The sequence below is a fragment of the Bos javanicus genome, chromosome 16, assembly GCF_032452875.1.
Source record: "Bos javanicus breed banteng chromosome 16, ARS-OSU_banteng_1.0, whole genome shotgun sequence".
NCBI classification, from domain to species: Eukaryota; Metazoa; Chordata; class Mammalia; order Artiodactyla; family Bovidae; genus Bos; species Bos javanicus.
This window is the reverse complement of record NC_083883.1, coordinates 28,126,322-28,149,227: the sequence shown is the minus strand read 5'-3', so window position 1 is coordinate 28,149,227 and position 22,906 is coordinate 28,126,322. Positions and strand designations below refer to the sequence as shown.

Genomic DNA, 22,906 nt, shown 5'->3' with positions numbered 1-22,906 from the left:
TTTTGGGGGTTTGATTTGATCTGGGTTTTTTGCCTGTTCAGACAATAGGACATGATGTGGATGAAGGTGATGGTATAGTGGACAAATAGGAAGTGACAGACTCACCTACGTTTTAGCATTAGAGCCAGTAGAACTTCCATATGGGCTCACTGATCTAACAAGAGATCAAGCGGAGACACCGTGGCTTTGGCTTAGAAAATATATTTACTGGAATGAGGAGGAAAAGAGTTTGGGGTGTGGGGTTTGGAGTGTTAGGGGAGATTCAGGAGTCCTGCTTTGGAAATGACAGACTTGAAATTCCTATAAGATCCAAATGGAAAAGTTCCAAGTGGAGATGCTGAGGAGTGTGTTGAACACAGATCTTGAACTCAGATATCAAGTTTTAAACATAGAAAGGAGCTTTATTCCTTGATCGTTTTGAAGTTTTGAGTGATTTTATTTAGATTTCATCTCTGCATTCACAGTATAGTTTTTGGATTCTTCTAAATGTATCACCATATATTTCTCCTTATTTGCTATCAGTGGCTTTAAACCATACAGCTTAATCTTTATTAAAAAAATAATCTGTAAGTACCATAAAGGACAGAAAAGGTATGGACCTAACAGAAGCAGAAGAGATTAAGAAGAGGTGGCAAGAATACACAGAAGAACTATACAAAAAAGATCATGATCCAGATAATCACGATGGTGTGATCACTCACCTAGAGCAAGACATCCTGGAATGTAAAGTCAAGTGGACCTTAGGAAGCATCACCATGAACAAAGCTAGTGGAGGTGATGGAATTCCAGTGGAGCTATTTCAAATCCTAAAAGATGATGCTGTGAAAGTGCTGCACTCAATATGCCAGCAAATTTGGAAGACTCAGCAGTGGCCACAGGACTGGAAAAGGTCAGTTTGCATTCCAGTCCCAAAGAAAGGCAATGCCAAAGAATGCTCAAAGTACCACACAATTGCACTCATCTCACACACTAGCAAAGTAATGCTTTAAATTCTCCAAACCAGGCTTCAACAATACGTGAACCATGAACTTCCAGATGTTCAAGCTGGATTTAGAAAAGGCAGAGGAACCAGAGATCATATTGCCAACATCCGCTGGATCATCGAAAAAGCAAGAGAGTTCCAGAAAAACATCTGCTTTATTGACTATGTCAAAGCTTTTGCAGAGAAGGCAATGGCACCCCACTCCAGTACTCTTGGCTGGAAAATCCCATGGACGGAGGAGCCTGGAAGGCTGCGGTCCATGGGGTCACTGAGGGTTGGACACGACTGAAGTGACTTGGCAGCAGCAGTAGCAAAGCCTTTGACTGTGTGGATCACAACAAACTATGGAAAATTCTTCAAGAGATGGGAATACAGGCCACCTGACCTGCCTCCTGAGAAATCTGTATGCAGGTCAAGAAGCAACAGATAGAACTGGACATGGAACAACAGACTGGTTCCAAATTGGGAAAGGAGTATATCAAGGCTGTATATTGTCACCCTGCTTATTTAACTTATATGCAGAGTACATCATGAGAAATGCTGGGCTGGATGAAGCACAAGCCGGAATCAAGATTGCCAGGAGAAATATCAGTAACCTCAGATATGCAGATGACACCACCCTTATGGCAGAAGGCAAAGGAGAACTAAAGATCCTCTTGATGAGAGTGAAAGAGGAGAGTGAAAAAGTTGGCTTAAAAGTCAGAATTCAGAAAACAAAGATCATGGCATCTGGTCCCATCACTTCATGGCAAATAGATGGGGAAACAGTGAGAGACTTTGTTTTCTTGGGCTCCAAAATCACTGCAGGTGGTGAGTGCAGCCATGAAATTAAAAGACGCTTGCTCCTTGGAAGAAAAGTTATGACTAACCTAGACAGCATATTAAAAAGCAGAGACATTAATTTGCCAGCAAAGGTCCATCTGGTTAAAGCTATGGTTTTTCCAGTAGTCATGTATGGATGTGAGAGTTGGACTATAAAGAAAGCTGAGCGCCGAAGAATTGATGCTTTTGAATTGTGTTGGAGAAGGCTCTTGAGCATCCCATGGACTGCAAGGAAATGCAACCAGTCCATCCTAAACGAAATCAGTCCTGAGTATTCATTGGAGGGACTAATTTGAACTCCAATACTTGGGCCACCTGTTGCAAAGAACTGAGTCATTGGAAAAGAGCCTGATGCTGGGAAAGATTGATGGTAGGAGGAGAAGTGGGCGACAAAGGATGAGATGGTTGGATGGCATCACCGACTCAATGGACATGAGTTTGAGTAAACTCCGGGAGTTGGTGATGGACAGGGATGCCTGGCGTGCTGCAGTCCATGGGGTCGCAAAGAGTAGGACACAACTGAGCAACTGAACTGACTGAAGTACCATAAAGACTAATATTGATGCTTTTGAATTTTGGATTATAGATGAATGAATGACTGATTGCTTTCATTGGGCAGGGCATTTGTGCCCAGTGAGATTATGATTTTACTAGGATTCTAAACTCAGGCTTCAAATATGCTTACATATACCACATTTATGCAAACAAAAGATTTACATAAATGTTTCTGGTCATTTTCATCTAAATTTTGTCTGAGTAATTTGTGAAAAGTATTGAGTTTCTTTTTATTCCCATTTGTCTATTGTCCTTCTAATGAGAAAGAGGCGGCTATGAAAAGGGGGAAATAGAGATAAACAGCAAAAATTCCTTGTATTAAAAAAAAATTCCTTGTATTATCACACATTTTTAGTATTTTATTGTATCCTTGTCTTATTTATGTCTTTTTTCTCTTACTAGGCTGTTGCAAATGAGTCCGGGTTAAATTTTATATCTGTCAAGGGCCCTGAATTACTAAACATGGTAAGTTGCTGTGGCATTAGCTATTATTTTTTATTAGGAAAAGTAATGGTCATTCAGAGTACAGGGTCCTCAGATTGTTGAAATAGTCATGGTATTTTGGTAAAATCACTGCATTAGGAGTGAAGAGATTGAGCTTTGCTTTGCTATACTGTTCACTGGGTATAAATGCTTTCTTAATTAAGTCTGTTAACATCTGAGCCTAAATTTTTTCACCAGCAAAATGGAAATAATCAAAATAGTCAACATTTTAAAGTGTTAACTCTGAATTTGTCAAACACTTTACATGTATTATTCTTCAACAACCCTGTGAGGTACATATTATTGTTGCCCTGATTCACAGATGAGGAAACTTAAGTTTTGAGGAGTTGTATAACTTGGCCAGTGCCCAATAGCTTGGAGTTAGTGGAGCTGACATTTGAATCTTTGTCGTCAGACTCCTAACCTGCTTTCCTTCAGATGAGCTAAGGATTAATAAATAAAAATACTTAGAGGGAAAGAAATCACTGAAGTATTTACTAAATAATAACTTCTTTCTGCATTTAAGCAATTTGTATCTCAAGTTTGAGACTTTGAATTTCTTATTTCCTGTTTATGCCTATGAAAAGTAAAAATGCCATTCTGTAATATTCAAAGAAAGAAGAAATGGTATCATTTGTTTAAAAAGCCTTTTTCAATTTTTTCAGTGCACTTTTTACATTTACTATATATTTTATATTTATCCCTATATTAAGAAAATAACTTTTAAGTGTGGTAGTCATGTAGTTAATGTTAAAACTACTATCTTTTAGGGGTAGTAAAATATTTATAAATAAAGTTATGATGTCTGGGCTTTCCATCAAAATAACAAGTAGAAAGAAAGTGGACAGGGTTTAGATGAAATAAAACTGATCATAAATTGTGTTGATAATTATGAAGCTGGGTGATGGAGGTATTTGGGATTCATTACATTATTATGTCTACTTTCATTATATGTTTGGAACTATAAAAACAAAGCCACTTTTTATAAATGTTATGTGTTCTTTTATAACTTGATTTTGTTATTTTTGTTAAACATTATAATATTTCCCTTGTTGATATATTTGTCTCTAGTTATTAGTTTTATGTGTAGTAGTCTATTGAATGACTTACAACCACAGTTTTTTGTTTTTTTTTTTTTTTCTTTTTCCTGAATGCTCTAGTGGTTTTCCCTACTTTCTTCAATTTAAGTCTGAATTTTGCAATAAGGAGTTCATGATCTGAGCCACACTAAGCTGCTGGTCTTGTTTTTGCTGACTGTATAGAGCTTCTCCATCATTGACTGCAAAGAATATAATCAATCTGATTTCAGTATCAACCATCTGGAGATGTCCATGTGTAGAGTCTTCTCTTGTGTTGTTGGAAGAGGGTGTCTGCTATAACCAGTGTGTTCTCTTGGCAAAACTCTGTTAGCCTTTGCCCTGCTTCATTGTGTACTCCAAGGCCAAACTTGCCTGTTACTCCTGGTATCTTTCAACTTCCTACTTTTACATTCCAGTCCCTATGGTGAAAAGGACATCTTTTTTTGGTGTCAGTACTAGAAGGTCTTGTGGGTCTTCATAGAACTGTTCAACTTCAGCTTCTCTGGCATTAGTACTGTGAGCATAGACTTGGATTACTGTTATACTGAATGGTTTGCCTTTGGAACAAACAGAGATCATTCTATCATTTTTAAGATCGCATTTCCGACTTTTTTGTTGACTATGTAGGCTGTTCCATTTCTTCTAAGGGATTCTTGCCCACTGTAGTAGATATAAAGATCATCTGAATTAAATTTGCTCATTCCGTCCATTTTAGTTCACTGATTCCTAAAATCTCAGTGTTCACTCTTGCCATCTCCTGTTTGACCACTTCCAATTTACCCTGATTCATGGACCTGACATTCCAGGTTGCTATGCAGTATTGTTCTTTACATCATTGGACTTTACTTTCACCACTAGACACATTCACAGCTGGGCATCGTTTCTGCTTTGGCTCATTCTCTTCATTCCTTCTGGAGCTTTTTCTCAGCTCTTCTCCAGTAGCATATTGGGCACCTACTGATCTGGGGAGTTCATCTTTCAGTATCATATCTTTTTGCCTTTTCATACTGTTCATGGTATTCTCCAGGAAGAATACTGAAGTGGTTTGTCATTCCCTTCTCCAGTGGACCACATTTTGTCAGAACTCTCCACCATGACCTGTCTTGTCTTGGGCAGCCTTACACAATGTGGCTCATTGTTTCATTGAAGTAGACAAGGCTGTGATCCAAGTGATCAGTTTTGTTGGTTTTATGTGATTGTAACCACAGTTTTAAAAACTTTGTTACAACCTAGAGGGATGCATGGATTGGGAGATAGGAGGAAGGTTCAAGAGGGAGGGGAAATATGTATACCTATGGCTGATTCATGTTGATGTATGGCAGAAACCAACATAGTATTGTAAAGCAATTATTATCCTTCAATTAGAAATTTGAAAAAAATAAAAACTCAGTTTTTTTTTCTGGATAGATGTTTAAGTTGAGCATTATATACAAGTCAAAGTGCAGCAACAAAGACCCAGTGCAGCCAAAATCAATTAGTTTAAAATGATAATAATTTAAAAATATCTACTGAATGTTTCAGTTCACCATTCCAAATTTAATTTTTGTTAATTTAGATTTTTTCAGGAAACTAAATTGGTCTGCTGTATTTGTACACTGTGCAGGATGTTATGGTCACAGAAAAATTAGAAATGGTCATGGCTTCTGCTTTCCAAGGACTTATGTTGTAATATGGTGAAGGTATTGTAGAATAGCTCAGAAATTACAACAGTAGGAGGTGCTATAAGAGATGAGAGAGCGATGGGAAGAAAGATCAATGATCGTTTAGACTGCAAGAACTGTGTTGAGGTAGGTTGGAAAAGCAGGTCCTGTGAGAGAAGCAGAGTAAGGCAAAGTACAATGAAAGCTATAGGACAGATCTGAAGAAAAGGAGATCTCCTCAGATAGAAAACAGAAGTGCTTTAATCGCTGTCATCTCTGATGTCTTCTGTGCCTTACTTTCATATGGCCATGTAGTCATACAGTAATATAAAAGATACTTTAGGTATAATTGGTGTTGTAAAGATGTTTTCAGATTCTGTCTTATTTAGCAATATTAGAAAAAAAGCTTTTCTTAGTTAACTAGGTTGAAATTTTACACAAATAATTTTTTGTGCCTAGCTAAAAGTGAAACTATTTTACATATAACTTTTTATTTTAGTTAGTTCTAATGTTATAGCTGCCTATGAATTGCTTTGTATTTTGATTTTACCATACAGTATGCATTTATGAAACCTGGTAGATATCTAGCTGGCTTGATTTGCCTCCTCTGATGCTATATTATGATCATGAGTTCTTCCTTTAGCAAGATGACCTATATAGAAACAACAGTAGGACAGTAAGTTGTCCTCTTTGCATTTAAAATACTGTTGAATTAATGAAAATATATGCTGGGTGTTTTATATGCATAAAGCTTTGATCAGTTCTAAAATGCCATAGAATTGTGGAATTTTTCTTGACCTAGAAGAGACCTTATATTCTATTTAGTCTTCATTTTATAAATGAGGAAATTTATAATAAGTTTAAATAAGACTTAATTTTACGAAGTTGAACCAAATAAAACTATTTTTATAGGTCAAAATGGTTAAATGTCAGCTGTTGTCTGTGGTTTGACCTAATGCTTTTTGAACTCTGATATATACATGTCATTTAAAACTAGTATTACTATAATTTGGCCCAAACTCCAAAGTTGAATTGTTTCTACATTTTATTTCCATTCTGTGTATGGTCAGTATGTTGGTGAGAGTGAGCGTGCTGTGCGACAGGTTTTTCAACGAGCCAAGAACTCAGCACCCTGTGTGATATTCTTTGATGAAGTGGATGCCTTATGCCCTCGAAGATCAGCCCGGGAGGTAGGTATCATAGTTTAGTGATTACAGATTTTTTTGAAGCACCAAACCTTTTTTAACTTCTTGTAAAGTTATGTAGAGTTCAAATAGTTGTTTTATAAAGTCATTCCTTGAGAACGCTGAGACTGTTTAAGTGAAGAAAGCTAGTAATTTGAAAACGGCCTAAGGATAACAGTTTTATTTTTATTAGTCTCTGTATTCATTTTGTTTTCCTGTATATTATTTTGGTTTGTCATACCTGTTTGACACAAGTGTGTTGTTGGGAATGGAATGTTAGTTCTGGATAGCTTACCTTGTAATCTGATTATTCTTTTCAAGGTTCCTGAAACAGTAGAAAATATAATTTCAGACATCATGTGCTCTAAGTAGGGTCAGATAATATGCTTTAAGATTCAGCACCATTTCTATCTGGGGAAGATATGAATTTATCTGCATTAAATACCACTTGCATTACTACTGTGAGTCACTGTTCTTAGAAATTTCAGTACAATGAGTGCTCAGAAATAGGTCTCAGGAATACTGTTATAAAGAGCTGGAAGAGTAGTGAAGCATAGTATAAAAAAACACATAACCTTTCTCTTGGATGTTGCCCTGAGCTTTGTATTACATGCTTCACGGAAAAGAGAAAAGGCCTCAGCGTCCCAGCTGATAGCTCTGGATATCCAGTGTCCTGGGGAGTCTGATCTGGCATCCAAACACTGAGTCTTGGGACTTCCCTGGCAGTCCAGTGGTTAAAACTTCACATACCAATACAAGGGGTGCACGCTTCATCCTTGGTCAGGGATCTAAGCTCCCACATGCCTGGTAGCCAAGAAACCAAAACCTAAAACAAAAAATATTGTAATAAATTCAATAAAAACTTTAAAGATGGTCCACATCAAAAAAATCTTTAAATACCTTAAAAACGAGAGCTGAGTCTAGATTTGCCTAAAGGGAAATTCACTGTAGCTGTTAGATCTTTTTTAAAAATTTATTTTATTGATGTATAATTGATTTACAGTGTTGTATTAATTTGTATTAAAGCTAACTGATGGTATTAATTATACTAATATTGATATTTAGTGCATTAATATTTATGTTATTTGTTATATTAATATTTAATATTAATGCAATTAATATATATAATATTAATTGTATTAAAGCAAATTGATTCAGTTATACACATGTACATTTCTTTTCATATTCTTTTCCATTATGGTTTATCACAGGATTTTGAATTCTCAGCTGTTGCTTCTTCAACTGACTCAGAAGCGTAAAACTTTGGGACTAGCTGAGCCTAAGACTGAATTTCATTTCTATCTTTATCTAGCTTTGAGACCTTGGACAAAGAGCCTCTCTCAGCCTTGGTTTCCTCATCTGAATTGTGGATAGTAGCAGGATTGCGGGGGAAGCACTCTGACAAGAAAATGTTTTGCACAGTGATCAGATACAGTGACTTCTGGAAATGATATTATATCTTTTGACAGAAACTTTGATTCAAGTTAGCAATTACAATATTTTGTATGAAAAAAAAATAGCAGTGTGTTGTTCTTTTTATTAGGAACTGATGGAGCTATATTTATTTGTTTTAGACAGGGGCAAGTGTCCGAGTGGTGAATCAGCTGCTTACAGAGATGGATGGTCTGGAAACACGTCAGCAAGTTTTTATTATGGCAGCCACTAACAGACCAGGTAAGAAAGAAGATTATAAAACAGCTAAGTCTAAAAACTTCCAGCATTTACAAACAGTATAATTTACATACATCCTAGTAAAGAAAGATTAAGTTTGGGGAATCCCTTTTTGGTTCATAAGTTGGAATAAAACTTTAGAAAGCATTTAAGTCACCTATAATTTTTTTTAAATGGATATGTGTGTGTGTGTGTGTGTGTGTGTGTTTGGTGGTATGGCCTGGATTCTGTAAGACTTTTTCTGTGTTGGTGGACAGCAAGTTGTCTTGTTGGCCAAGAACACTTGTAACATACACTTTGACCGTGAAGTATTATCAGGATTTATATCCTGTGGTTCCTCTCAAGCTTATAGGACACAGGAACCAGGCTCTTTTTCACTGTATCTGAAGGTTGAAGGTGGGTGTTTAAGGTTTTATCCTAGAAGCTTATCCATATACCTGCACTTAACTCATTTTTTAAATTGTTAAAAAGCTTAAGTCCTCTGGGAAAGGCTTAGAGAAAGGCTCAAAACTTCAGAAATAATGAATGAAGGTGGCTTATACTTTGGGTCCTAAATTGTTTTCGTATTGTTTGATACTTCGCCATCCATATGAGCGACTCTCATAGCTGCCCTGCATTGAGGTTTCTAACTATGTCTGCCAGCAGTGACATGGGACTTTAATTGCTGAAATGGATTTTTCAGTTTTCTAAGCTGATATAATTTTTCGTTTCTCATAAGTTAGTACAGATACTAAAATCTTCATGAATTGTATACCATTTCATTTTAAAAAGAAAAACTGAAAGGTGTTATGGTTTAACACCTTTGAATTAGACTCTTATCTGTGAATTAGAGGTATTTCCTTTGAGTTCGGCAGAACTGGGTGTGAGTCCTGGCTGTAGCACTTCACATCTTACCAACTCTTCTCTTTCAACCCTAACTAGTCTGTACCAACTGAGTAGGTTATAGTTCAGTTCTGACACTAACCACTTAGAGTTAGTGCCAGAACCTGCAAGTTAAGGGGTGAGTCGTCTTGACGACTGCCCTGCTTCAGATGCTGGCTGCACGTGGTGTCTCCAGGACACCTGCACTTCTGACCAACTTGCTACACAGACTTGGGGATACCCATAACTGCCCTCACGCTCAATAATTTGCCAGAAGGACTAACAAAATGAAGAAAAGCACTATACCTACATTTCCAGTTTATTATAAAGGGTACACCTGGGGCTAGATCTCAGAGGTGGTACGGTTTCCAGGCCCTGTCTCCATGGAGTCAGGACACGTCACCCTCCTGTCCCATCAGTGTGTTCATCGACCAGGAATCTCCCTCAAGTTTGATGTCCAGAGTTTTTATTGATTACTCATCAGCCATGTGTTTGAACTCAGTCCCCCTGCCTCCCCAGATGTGTGGCTACAAGTTCCAACCCTCTAATCAGATGGTTAGTTATTCTGATAACCAGCCCCATCCTGAAGTTATATTGGGGCCAACCTTGAGTCATCTCTTGAGCATAACAAAAACACTCCTGTTGCACAGAAAACTCTAGCCAAGAGCCAGAGGTAACGACCACTGTACTTATTCTTTACTGTACCACATTAATCCTGAGCATATATTACTTCATCTTGCTGCTGCTGCTGCTGCTGAGTCACTTCAGTCGTGTCCGACTCTGTGAGACCCCATAGACGGCAGCCCACCGGGCTCCCCGTCCCTGGGATTCTCCAGGCAAGAACAGTGGAATGGGTTGCCATTTCCTTCTCCAACTTCATCTTGCTAACCAGTACTTATTCATCTATAAAATGAGGATGATAATACCTAATAGGCAGTATTGTCAACAAAGCTTAAGTGATGTTGGTTATGTATGTATTGTAGTGTGTGGCAAGTAGCTGTTAAGTAAGTATTATCATTGTCATACACACTTTAGGTATTGGCAGTAGGAACAGTCGTTGGGTCATAAAATCAGAGTCATGCTAGAAGAAACCTTGAAGGTGTCAAATTTGGATAGCATCACATCCTGCCTTTCCAAGCAGCTGCAGATCTTTTCTAGCAGATTTCAAGAAGACAGTATTGGGTCTGCCATAACCTATTCTGTCTTTAACTGCACTCAACATCTTTCATTCATCTTTATTGTAGACATCTTATCTTTTAGTTTAATCTCTGTAGATTAGAAAATAGTGGATCCTTCAGCATTACTTAAATTTTACTTAAAATCCTTTCCTTCAAAAGGACTCAGGTACATTGTCTTTCCTCATGTTTTTTTCACCTCCTCTGATCTCTTTATTCACCTTTTAACTCCTTCTCCAGATTCTCCTTAGTTGTAAAAACGGACAACTGAGCGTAGTCGTCTACTGAGCTTAGCCAGTGAATGGAGGCTGAATCATCACGTGGCCCCTGTGTTTTGTTCTTTCCAGCATCCTTGAGTATTGTCTTCCTCTCTACTGTACCTCACCCATCACTTCCTCCCGATTACATTGAGGAGCCACATAAACTTAAAAACAGATGTTCTGGGTCTCTCTGCTTGTATTGATGCTTGTTTAGCAGTTCTGTCCCATTGTATTCTATCCTGTGACATTCTGTGTGGTTGTTTATAACTTCTTTCCTGGTTAGCTTTAAGAAATCCGCTCTTGCCTAATGTACTGGTCAGCTATTGCTGCGTGACAAACTGCTACCATACTTAGTGTCTTAAAATCACCATTTTTGCATTGTTCCTCATTTTGTAGGTCAGGAATTCAGGGAGGGCTTGTCCAGGGGGTTCATCTGTGATCCACATGCCACCAGCAGGCATGGCTGGGCCAGAGAATCCCTTCCGAGGTGACTTCTCTACTCGTGTCTGGTGCCTTGGTGCTCCTTGGCATTATGCCTCCCCTTTCCCTTAGCAGTTGTCCTCTTCCAAGGCCTCGCCATGTGGCTTGACTTCTGTTAGCATGGCTCTCTGAGTACTCCCCTTCTTAGACAACAGCTGGATTCCAAGAGATAAAGGCAGAAGTTGCCATTCCTCTTTAAGGTAAGGCCCAGGTTAGACAAATTCTCTTTGTCAGGACAGTGACAGGAAGAGCCAGATTCAAAGGGGGAGAATTCGGAATGTAAAAACATGTAGTTATCTTTAATCCTTGTTATGTAAATTTTTCTCTCATCATATTCTTTGTGTTATGGTGCAAGTTACACATTCAGCCTTACGGTTTGGTGTTGTATATGGATCAGTTATATCAGTATAGTTTTCTTTAATCTCAGAAGATTTACTTTTTCACTCATTTTTACAGAATTTTTATTATATGCCTGGTCCTACTGAGCTTTGGGAATTCAAAGGTTAACAATTCAGAAAAACTTATTTGCCTGCATATGTTCTGATTTGGGGCTGAACAGGGAATAAGTAATAGGCAGTCCAATAAAACAGGGTAAGAGGATGGAGAATGTCTATTTTGGGGAAAGGAATGCTAACTTAGATATGATGGTCCAGGAAGCCTTCTTCAGAAGAAGTGACATATGAGCAGGAAACCAAATAATGTGAAGAACTGAGCTATACAATAATCTGAGAGAAGGCGTTCCAGGTAGGAAACAATAAGTGTAAAGGCCCTGAGGTGAGAACAAGTTTGGAGAACCAGCACGGCTAGTGTGTCTCAAGTGAAAAGACCTGCGGGGGGCGGGGGGAGTCAGTAATGGAGAGGAGCAAGGGGCCTTTCAGGCCACAGTATGGGGTGTGGGTTTTATTCTGCCGTGAAGATTTTTTGAATGGGAATGATGTGATCTAGTTTTCTTTTTATAAAATACATGATTTTTTTTATTAATAACTTTGTATTTTGAAACATTTATAAACTCACAGGAAATCATAAAAAATAATGCACAGACGTTCCATTTACCCAGTTGTTACATTTTACATAACTATGGTACAAAATCAAAACCAGGAAATAGACATTTGTGTAATTTTGTCTATTTCTGTGCTGTTTTAGCACATGCGTGGATTCATGTAATCCCATTGCAGTCAACACAAGAACTGTTCCATCACCACACAGACCTCCTTCCTGCTGTCCCTTTATGGAAATAACCACCTCTCTCCCCCCATCTCTAACTCAGGGCAACTGCTAGTCTGGTCTCCATCTCTATAACTGTATCACTTTAAGAATTTTGTATGAAAGTAATCATACAAAATGTGACCTGTAGGTTGGCTTTATTCACCTATTCTAATGCCCGTGTTGTTCAGTTGCTAAGTCGTGTCTGACTCTTTGCAACCCAGTGGACTGCAGCACACCAGGCTTCCCTGTCCTTCACCATCTCCCAGAATTTGCTCAAACTCATGTCCATTGAGTCGGTGATGCCATCCAACCATCTCATCTTCTGTGTTCCTCTTTTCTTCCTGCCTTCGATCTTTCCCAGCATTAGAATTCTTTTCCAATGAGTCAACTCTTCACATCAGGTGGCAAAATATGAGACTGATTGAAATTCTTGTATGTATCAATAGGCTGTTCCTTTTCAGTACTGAGTAATATTCTATGGTGTGGAGGTAGGTCCTAGTTTGCTTAACCATTCTCTTCTTAGGGGCATTATGTTCATTTCCAGTTTTTGAGTGCTTCATATAAAGCTGCCCTGAACACCTACATACAGGTTCTTGTATGGACATAATTTGTTTCTTTGAAATAGATGCCTGGGAGCATGGTTGCTGGGTCATATGATAAATATATGTTCATTTTTAAAGAGGTTGTCAGACTCTGCTTGAGTGACTGTGGTTTCTGTCAATAAGGCTAAGAGAGATTCAGTTTTTCTTGCATCTTTGTCCCAGTCTATAGCTTGTCTTTTCATCATCTTATTTCCTTTTATACATTACTTTCTGAGGACCATGTCTAAAATCTGTTTTTCAAAACTATGTTGCAAAGATTGTCTCCAGTGTTTTCTTTCAAAGTGTTATGGTTATGTTTCACACTTAAACTGTGATCTGTTGTTCGGTCACTTATGTGAGGCACAAAGTTTAGGTCAAAGGTTTTTTTTTTCCCCCTGTGGTATCTAGTTGTTCTACCATCATTCATTGAAAAGACTCCTTCCTCCACTGAGTCACTTTTACACCTTTTTCAAAAATAAGTTGGTCAGTGCTGGCAATGAATAATTGGAGTTTGAAATTGAAAATACAATACCATTTACATCAGCACCAAAAAGAAAGAAAAACAGGGACTTAAGTATAAGTTAATAAAATATGTACAAGATCTGTATGAAGCAAACTATGAAACTCTGATGGAAAAAAATCAAAGATCTGAATAAATAGATACCTCTTGTGTCTGATAGGAAGACTCAGTGCTGTCAAGATGTTGGTCTTCCCAGTTTGGTCTATAGATTCAAAACAATCCTAGCAAGTTTTTTTTAAAGAACATTTGTTTTTAAAGTTGATATTGAAGGGCAAAGTTTATATTCTAAAGTTTATATGGAAGTGCAAGTTTATTCTAAAGTTTATATGGAAAGGCTAAAGTTTATTTGGAAACGCAAAAGACTCAGAAGAGCAAGCACAGTATTAAAGGAGAGAACAGGGACTTCCCTGATGGTCCACTGGTTAAGAATTCACTTGCCAGTGCAGGGGATTCAGGTTCAATCCCTGGTCCAGGAAGATTCCACAGGCCTCTGGCATTGAGGCCCGTGAACCACAACTGCTGAAACCTGCATGCTATAGAGCCTGTGCTCTGAAACAGGAGAGGTCATGGCAGTTGAGAAGCCTGTGCACCACCATTGGAGGGTAGCCCCTGCTTACCACAACTAAAAGCCTGTGTTCAGCAACAAAGACCCAGCGCAGCCAAAATATAAAAAGTAAATAAAAATTTAAATAAAAAAGAATAAAATTGGAGGACTGGCACTACCCAGCTTCAATATTTATTATAAAGCTGTGATAATCAAGACAGTGTAGTACTGACGAAAGGATAAGATAAATCAATGAAACCGAACAGAAGCCAGAAATAGACCCACACAGATATAGGCGACTGATCTTTGACAAAGGAACAAAGACAGTATCCTAACAGAAAGGATAGTCTTTTCAACAAATGGTGCTGTAACAAGTGTACACTCACATGCAAAAAAAAAAAAAACAAACTAGACGTAGATCTTACGCCTTTCACAAAAATTAACTTAAAATGATATTCTTAACCTTGGGGATCTGTAGCTAGAATTTAAGGGATCTAGACTTCACTTTTACTTCTCACTTTCATGCATTGGAGAAGGAAGTGGCAACCCACTCCAGTGTTCTTGCCTGGAGAATCCCAGGGACCGGGGAGCCTGGTGGGCTGCCGTCTGTGGGGTCGAACAGAGTCGGACACGACTGAAGCTACTTAGCAGCAGCAGGACCCTACATGGGGCTTCCCAGGTGGTGCTAGTGGTAAAGAACCCATCTGCCAGGAGACGCAGGTTCAGTCCCTGGGTGGAAAGATCCCTGGAGGAGGGCATGGCAGCCCACTCCAGTATTCTTACTTGGAGAATCCCATGGACAGAGGAGCCTGGCTAGCCACAGTCCATAGAGTCACAAAGAGTCAGACACGACTGCGTGACTTAGCACGCATGCACACGCATGCAGACATGAGCCTAAATGTGACAAACTTTTAATTTCACCAACGTCTAACTGAATTTTAGCATTTCCCTAAATTATGAACGTTGGTGACAAGACAGAGTATACCTGGAACTGTGAACTTGTAGCTATTTCTCTGTCACCTTACAGTCTTTGCAGATATCACACAATACTGTTAATATCTATACTACTCCACAATTAGTTTAATCAGACTTGCTGTTTAAGATATTATTAAGGAAGTACATGTATTATTAGAAACTTCCCTGGTGGCTCAAATGGTAAAGCGTCTGCCTACAATGTGGAGACCCAGGTTCTATCCCTGGATTGGGAAGATCCCTTGGAGAAGGAAATGGCAACCCACTCCAATACTCTTGCCTAGAAAATCCTATGGACGGAGGAGCTTGTTAGGCTACCGTCCACAGGGTCGCAAAGAGTCAGACACGACTGAGCGACTTCACTTCATATGTGTTATTCAAAATTTTGTTTTCCTAACAGTTTGATAACTTTTAATACCATTGATTTCTTTGTAATCCTGTGCATTTTGCGTTATGCATTAAAGCACGTTTTTGACAAGGAGTCCATATATTTCACTGTAGTCCCAAAGGAGTTCTTAACATAGAGGAGCATCTGAGTTAGAAGATCCATGGTCCAGGGCAGAATTGGTGTGAATGTGGTGGGAGAATTAAGAAGTGATCAGTGGGAGCTGATCCCACTTTGGGATATATTTTGAAGGTTAAACCAATAGAAAGTACTGTAATTAGATATGGATGTGAGACAGAGAATAAACAAAGGTTACTATTAGATTTTTTTACCTAAAAGCTAGGTAAAAAGTTTGCTACTTGTTGAAATGGAGAGCACTTGGAGAGAAGTAAGTAGGTTTCTATTTTATATCAGTTTCTTTTGCTATTATCATACCTAAGCAATCATTGCCTATCCTGAGGTCACAGAGATTAACTCCTATGTTTTCTCTCAAGAGTTTTATACTTTTAGTGCTCATATTTAGGTCTTTGATCCATTTTGAGTTAATTTTTGTCTGTTGTGAGAAAGGTGTTCATCCTTTTTCAGGCTTTTCATGTGTCTCAGGATCCTTTGTTGCAAAGACTAATCTTTTCCCCATAGAATTGTCTTGGCAGCATTGTTGAAAATTGAAGGTCCATCGGTAACAAGTTATTTTCTGTAAGTTGAAAGTTGCTACTGTTAGCTCTTAAATTTTAGCTTTTTTTGAGTACTTAATAGGATAGCTAAAAAGCCTCTTGATGAAAGTGAAAGTGGAGAGTAAAAAAGTTGGCTTAAAGCTCAACATTCAGAAAATGAAGATCATGGCATGTGGTCCCATCACTTCATGGGAAGTAGATGGGGAATCAGTGGAAACAATGTCCGACTTTGTTTTTGGGGACTCCAAAATCACTGCAGATGGTGACTGCAGCCATGAAATTAAAAGACGCTTACTCCTTGGAAGAAAAGTTATGACCAACCTAGATAGCATATTGAGAAGCAGAGACATTACTTTGCCAACAAAGGTCCGTCTAGTCAAGGCTATGTTTTTCCTGTGGTCATGTATGGATGTGAGAGTTGGACCGTGAAGAAAGCTGAGCGCCACAGAATTGATGCTTTTGAACTGTGGTGTTGGAGAAGACTCTTGAGAGGCCCTTGGACTGCAAGGAGATCCACCCAGTCCATTCTGAAGGAGATCAGCCCTGGGATTTCTTTGGAAGGAATGATGCTAAAGCTGAAACTCCAGTACTTTGGCAAGACTCTGATGCTGGGAGGGATCAGGGGCAGGAGGAGAAGGTGACGACAGAGGATGAGATGGCTGGATGGCATCACTGACTCGATGGACGTGAGTCTGAGTGAACTCCGGGAGTTGGTGATGGACAGGGAGGCCTGGCGTGCTGCGATTCATGGGGTCGCAAAGAGTCAGACACGCCTGAGTGACTGAACTGAACTGAACTGTATAGGATAGCAGTTGCTTTTTGATCAATAGCTGAGGAAGAGTTTCTCCTGTTCTGCATCTGTCTGATTTGTAAGCGAATGGATTTTGTCCTTAAATCTTTAGAATTGTTGATGACTTCTTCATTGCAAAGATAAGAATTGTTCTGTTAGAAACCGAAGAGGGTAAGAATTATTATCTTGAGTCTTCAACTTAAAGTTCTGACACAATTAGGTAAGGAACCATTTAGGAAGCTGTAAAAATAATCCAAGTAGAAGATGATAGTTTGAATCAGGTAATATCTGGGGGTAGAAAGAATCTGAATATGTTGTATCATAGAGTTGACAGGATTTGCTAATGGCTTGAATATAGATGTGGAAGAATGGAATCCAGTATGACTCCCAAATTTCAGGCCTGAAAAACTGGAAGGATCTGTTGGCCTTAACCAAGGTGGGAACTGATGGAGAAAGATCGGAATCTTAGTCATCATTAAGATGCCTGTAGTGAAACAGAATTGTTGAGTGTGAACCAGCTTTTCTTTGAGAAATGATGTAATACATGAAAATTTATAAGAGCTTTTGTTGGAGCATTGTTCAAGTCATCTAACCCCCCCACCCACCCACCCTAGCATGCACACTTTATGGCATGTAAAGTTCTCAGGATGCTTTTTACTGTAAATAAAGTAAGTAAATAGTTTCTTAAAATAATAAACTCTAAAATACTAAATGTGATGTTTGTCAGTAAGAGAGTTTAAATTATTATTGAAGTCCTAAACTAAGAATCCTTTCTAAATACAATAGGGATTGTTTATATCAAGCTTTATTTTGAGACATGCTGATCTGGCTTTAAGACCTACATTTGTGGACTTCCCTGGTGGTCCAGAGGTTAAGACTGTGCTCCCAGTGCATGAGGCGCAGGTTCAGGCCCTGGTCAGGGAACTAGAACCCACCTGCCTCAACTGAGAGTTTACATGCCATAACTAAGACCTGGTGCAGCCAGATAAATAAAACTAAATAAATAAAAATTTTTTTAAAAATCTGCATTTTTATGTTTAAAATAAAAGATGTTTTCACAGCATGGTATTGGCATAGACATAGACATATAGATCATTGGATTATAGAATCAAAACAATGTTTCTACAAATATGTGGACAATTGACTTTTTTTTTAAATAAAGCACAAAGGCACTGGTGGGAAAAGGATGACCTTTTCAGTAGTGATGGGACAATTGAATATCCATATGCAAGAAGAGTAAACTTTAATCCATACCTTTTATGACGTGTAAAAATGAACTCAAATGATCAAAGACCAATGAAAATCCAAAGCTACAAGACTGCTAGAAGAAAACATAGGGTAAAATTTTTTCTACCTTGGATCAAGCAAAAGATTTCATAGATGTGATACCAAAAGTGCAGTCTTTCGAGCAAGTGGTTTAATTGAAATGCTCTTCAAAGGATGCCACTAAGAGAATAAAAAGACCACAGACTGAGAGAAAATTTGCAAAGCATGTTATTTGATAAAGGATATTTCATGAACTCAACAACATAACTAAAAACTCAACAGCAACAAAAGGTATTAAAAATAGGCAAAAGATTTGTACAGACACCTCATCACAGAAAGTATACAGGTGACAGATGAAAAGGTGCTCAGTGTCATTAGTCATCAAGGAAATGCAGATTAAAGCTGCAGTGAGATATCACTGCCAACCTTAGGATGACTAAAATGAAAGAGACTAATTATAGGGCCTTTCATGGATGCCGAGTCTGTGAGAGCGTACGTGAGTGTCAGGCGGGAGGGCACCAGGAAGACCCAGCTGAAGGTGTACGGATTTGAGCCTCGATGTTTCTAAGCCAGGATTTAGAAATGCATTGTGATTCCTGTCCATTAGACTGTGAAGCTATGTAGGTAATCTTGGAAACTATGATGACGGCTGAATTGGAGTGACCTTTAGGCTATTTTGGACCACTCCAAAGAATGTGGGTTGCCAGAAGCCCTCCCAGCTTTGCTTTTGTTGAATTGGAAGATCCCTGAGATGCAGGGCTAGATGGGAGAAGACTATGTGGGCATCTAGATGAGAGGTTTGAGAGTTCCACCGTTGGTGTTCGCACTGGACAAGAGGTTTTCCAGTTGGTGTGGAATCCTAGAAATTTCAAAAAAGTTAGTTTGCCTTTGCTTTGGGTCAGAAGTTCTGTATGTGATTTCCTGGTGGTGGGCTTCCCTATTGGCTCAGAGGGTTAAAGCATTTGCCTGCAATGCAGGAGACCTGGGCTTAATCCCTGAGTCAGGAAGATCCCCTGGAGAAGGAAGTGGCACCCCACTCCAGTATTCTTGCCTGGAAAATGCCATGGACGGAGGAGCCTGGTAAGTTACAGTCCATGGGGTTGCAAAGAGTTGGACGTGACTGAGCAACTTCACTTCATCAGTATCTCATGACTTCTTTCTTTTGCATTCCAGTCCCCTATAATGCAAAGGACATCTTTTAGGGTGTTAGTTCTAGAAGATCTTGTAGGTCTTCATGGAACCGTTCAGTTTCAGCTTCTTAAGCATTACTGGTTGGGGCATAGACTTGGATTACTGTGATATTGAATGGTTTGCCTTGGAAATGAGCAGAGATGATTCTGTTGTTTTTGAAATTTCACCCAAGTACTGCATTTTGGACTCTTGTTGACTCTGATGGCTCCTCCATTTCTTCTAAGGGATTCTTGCCCACATTAGTAGATATAATGGTCATCTGAGTTAAATTCCCCCATTCCCATCCATTTTAGTTCCCTGATTCCTAAAATGTTGATATTTACTCTTTGCATCTCCTGTTTGAATCAGTTTGTCTTGATTCATGGACCTAACCTAACAGTCCAGGTTCCTGTGCAATGTTAATGTTGTTCTTTACAGCACTGGACTTTACTCCCATCACCAGTCACATCCACAGTTGGGTGTTCTTTTCACTTTGGCTCCGTCTCTTCATTCTTTCTGGTGGTATTTCTCCACTCTTTCCAAGTAGCATATTGGGCACCTACCAATCTGGGGAGTTCATCTTTCTAAGATGTATGACTCAGAGGTAACTGCAGAATTGAATATGGAGGCACACATATCCTTCCACTTAGAAATGGAGAGGAGTTGTAATTTCAAGGTTTTATACAATTAGATTAAATCATAATGCAACAACAACAAAAGATTAACTGTACTAAGAACTGACAAGGATACAGAGTATATGAATGTATTACTGTTGGCAATGTAAGATGGTACAGCTTGTTTGGAAAGCAGCTTGTTGATTTTTAAAAGTTAAATGTACACCTGCAGTGTGTTATTGCCATACTGCTTTGCATCCCATACACAGGTATTTACTGAAGAGAAACAAAAGCATATACAAAGACTAGTACTTGAGTGGTCACAGCATCTCTGTTTATAGTAGTCCAAAACTGGAAATGAACCAAAGGTTTGTCAACAGAAGAATTAAAAAACAAATGTGATATAGCCACACAATGGAATGCCGCTCAGCAATAAAAAACAGTTAAGTATTGATACATATGACAACTTAGGTGAATCTCGAAATAATTATGTTGAGTAAAAGAAAGCAGACAGTATATGCTGTATGATTCCACTTACATAAAATTCAAGAAAATGCAAACTAATCCATCGTGATAAAACGGATCAGTGGCTGCCTAGGATAAGGGGATTTAGGGAAGGACAAGAGAGAGAGGAAATCATCAGTAAAGTGGAATCATCAGTAGAAAGGAATCATCAGTAAAAAGGAATCATCAGTAAAGTGTACTCCATTTTTAAAGTGCAGTGGTTTCCTAAGACCACAATGTTTACGAACCTTTGCCCTGTAGAGTCAGGTAACCCTTAGGCTTGTCAGACACGTGGTGGTGAAAGTGTCAGGCTTCATTCTGCAGGGTGGAGCTGGATTTGAGAGAACTGAATATGTATTTTAGGAAGATAACTCTGGCAGCATTGTAAGGGGTCCCAGGGAGGGGAAATTTAGAAAAGAACCAGTTAAGGGGACATTACATTTGGCCTTGACTGAGGTTCGAGGTAATTGGAAGCAGACTTGATAAAATTGATAGAATGTGTCACCAATTAGAAGGAAGGGAGAAACCTGCCTGGTATTTGGGGGACAGGCAGGGGTCATCATATAAGTTTGAGAATCCTGAAGGAAAACAGGTTTGGGGCAGGAGGTGGATAGATAGACTTCACTTTTTTAAGGACAAGGAGAATCTTTTATTTCTAAAACTACTGTAATTTATCAGTTTTTTTCTCTTAAAAATGTATTCTTCCTGTCTCTCATGTTAATTATATTTTGTAAAAGATTTTATTTTATTTATTTAAGGCTTTTCCTCCCTTTGTCTCTAGATATCATTGACCCTGCAATCCTGCGCCCAGGCCGCCTGGACAAAACACTCTTTGTGGGTTTACCACCCCCAGCAGATCGTCTCGCCATCTTAAAAACTATCACAAAAGTGAGTAAAGGAAATGGTATATTTTTGTGTATGTTTCTGACATTTTAAATATAGATAGGTTTAAATATTGCCCAACCTATATGTCCCAAGGGAGAAGGTGAACTATTATTTATAATTTTTTAATTAATTTTTATTGGATTGTAGTTGCTTTACAGTGTTGTGTTTCTACTGTACAGAAAAGTGAATCAGCTATATGTATACATATATCCCCTCTTTTGGGGATTTCCTTCCCATTTAGGTCAACACAGCACTGGAGTTCCCTGTGCTATATAATAGGTTCTCCTTAGTTACCTATTTTATACATATATGTTACCTAGTGTATACATACATGTCGGTCCCAGTCTCCCATTTCCTCCCACCACCCCTCTTTCCTCCTTGGCACCCATACATGTGTTCTCTACTACTTTTGCTTTGCAAATAAGATCGTCTTTACCATTTTTCTAGATTCCACATATATGCATTAATATACAATGTTTGTTTTTCTCTGACTTACTTCACTCTGTATGGCAGTTTTTAGGTTCATCCATTTCTCTACAAATGACCCAATTTCATTCCTTTTTATGGCTGAGGAATATCCCATTGTATGTATGTCCACATCTTCTTTATCCGTTTCTCTCTTGATGGACATTTAGGTCATTTCCATGTCCTGGCTTGTGTAAATAGTGCTGCAGTGAATACGGGGGTGCTTGTGTCTTCTTGAATTATGGTTTTCTCCAGATATATGCCCAGTAATAAGGTTGCTGGGTCATTTGGTAGCTTTGAGAAACCTCATACTGTTCTGCATAGTGGCTATTATGAGTTTACATTCCCACCAGTGGTACACGAGGGTCACATGTCTTCATACCCTCTCCAGCATTGATTGTAGACTTTGATGATGGCCATTCTGACTGGTATGAGGTGATACCTCATAGTTTTGATTTGCATTTCTCTTGTAAAAGTGGCAAGAATACACAGAACTATATTTAAAAAGTCTTAATGACCCAGATAACCACAATGGTGTGGTCACTCACCTAGAGCCAGACATCCAGGAGTGTTAAGTCAGGTGGGCCTGAGGAAGCATTACTATGAACAAAGCTAGTGAAGGTAATGGAATTCCAGCTGAGCTATTTCAGATCGTGAAAGACGTGCTGTTAAAATGCTACACTCAATATGTCTGCAGTTTTTGAAAACTCAGCAGTGGCCACAGGACTGGAAAAGGTCAGTTTTCATTCCAGTCCCAAAGAAGGGCGATGCCAAAGAATGTTCAAACTACACACAGTTGCACTTGTTTCACAAGCTAATAAGGTTATGCTCAAAATCCTTCAAGCTAAGCTTCAGCGGTATGTGAACTGAGAAATTCCAGATGTACGAGCTGGTTTTAAAAAAGGCAGAGGAACCAGAGATCAAATTGCCAACATCCGTTGGATCATAAAGAAGGCAAGAGAATTCCAGAAAAATATCTACTCTGCTTCATTGACTATGCTAAAGCCTTTTACTGTGTGGATCACAACAAACTGTGGAAAATTCTTAAAGAGATGGGAATACCAGACCACCTTACCTGTCGTCTCCTGAGAAACCTGTATGTACGTCAAGAAGCAGCACTTAGAACTGGACATGGAAC

At 38.7% G+C, this 22,906-nt stretch overlaps 1 protein-coding gene across 11 annotated transcripts in view; it reads left to right on the top strand.

Annotated features, from left to right (window-relative positions):
• Positions 1–22,906, top strand: part of NVL (nuclear VCP like) — a 179,798-nt gene that overhangs the window by 39,673 nt on the left and 117,219 nt on the right. For 10 of the 11 annotated variants that reach the window (XR_009729892.1, XM_061382314.1, XM_061382312.1 and 7 more), the window contains 4 exons: positions 2,762–2,824; positions 6,632–6,751; positions 8,320–8,419; positions 21,200–21,306. Coding sequence is in view for 10 of the 11 variants with exons in the window: in XM_061382314.1 (XP_061238298.1) it covers positions 2,762–2,824; positions 6,632–6,751; positions 8,320–8,419; positions 21,200–21,306 (390 nt within the window). In the remaining variant the exon portion in view is untranslated. Of the gene's footprint in view, positions 1–2,761; positions 2,825–6,631; positions 6,752–8,319; positions 8,420–20,183; positions 20,296–21,199; positions 21,307–22,906 lie in introns of those variants that run through there. The other variant, XM_061382322.1, reaches the window with a different exon arrangement.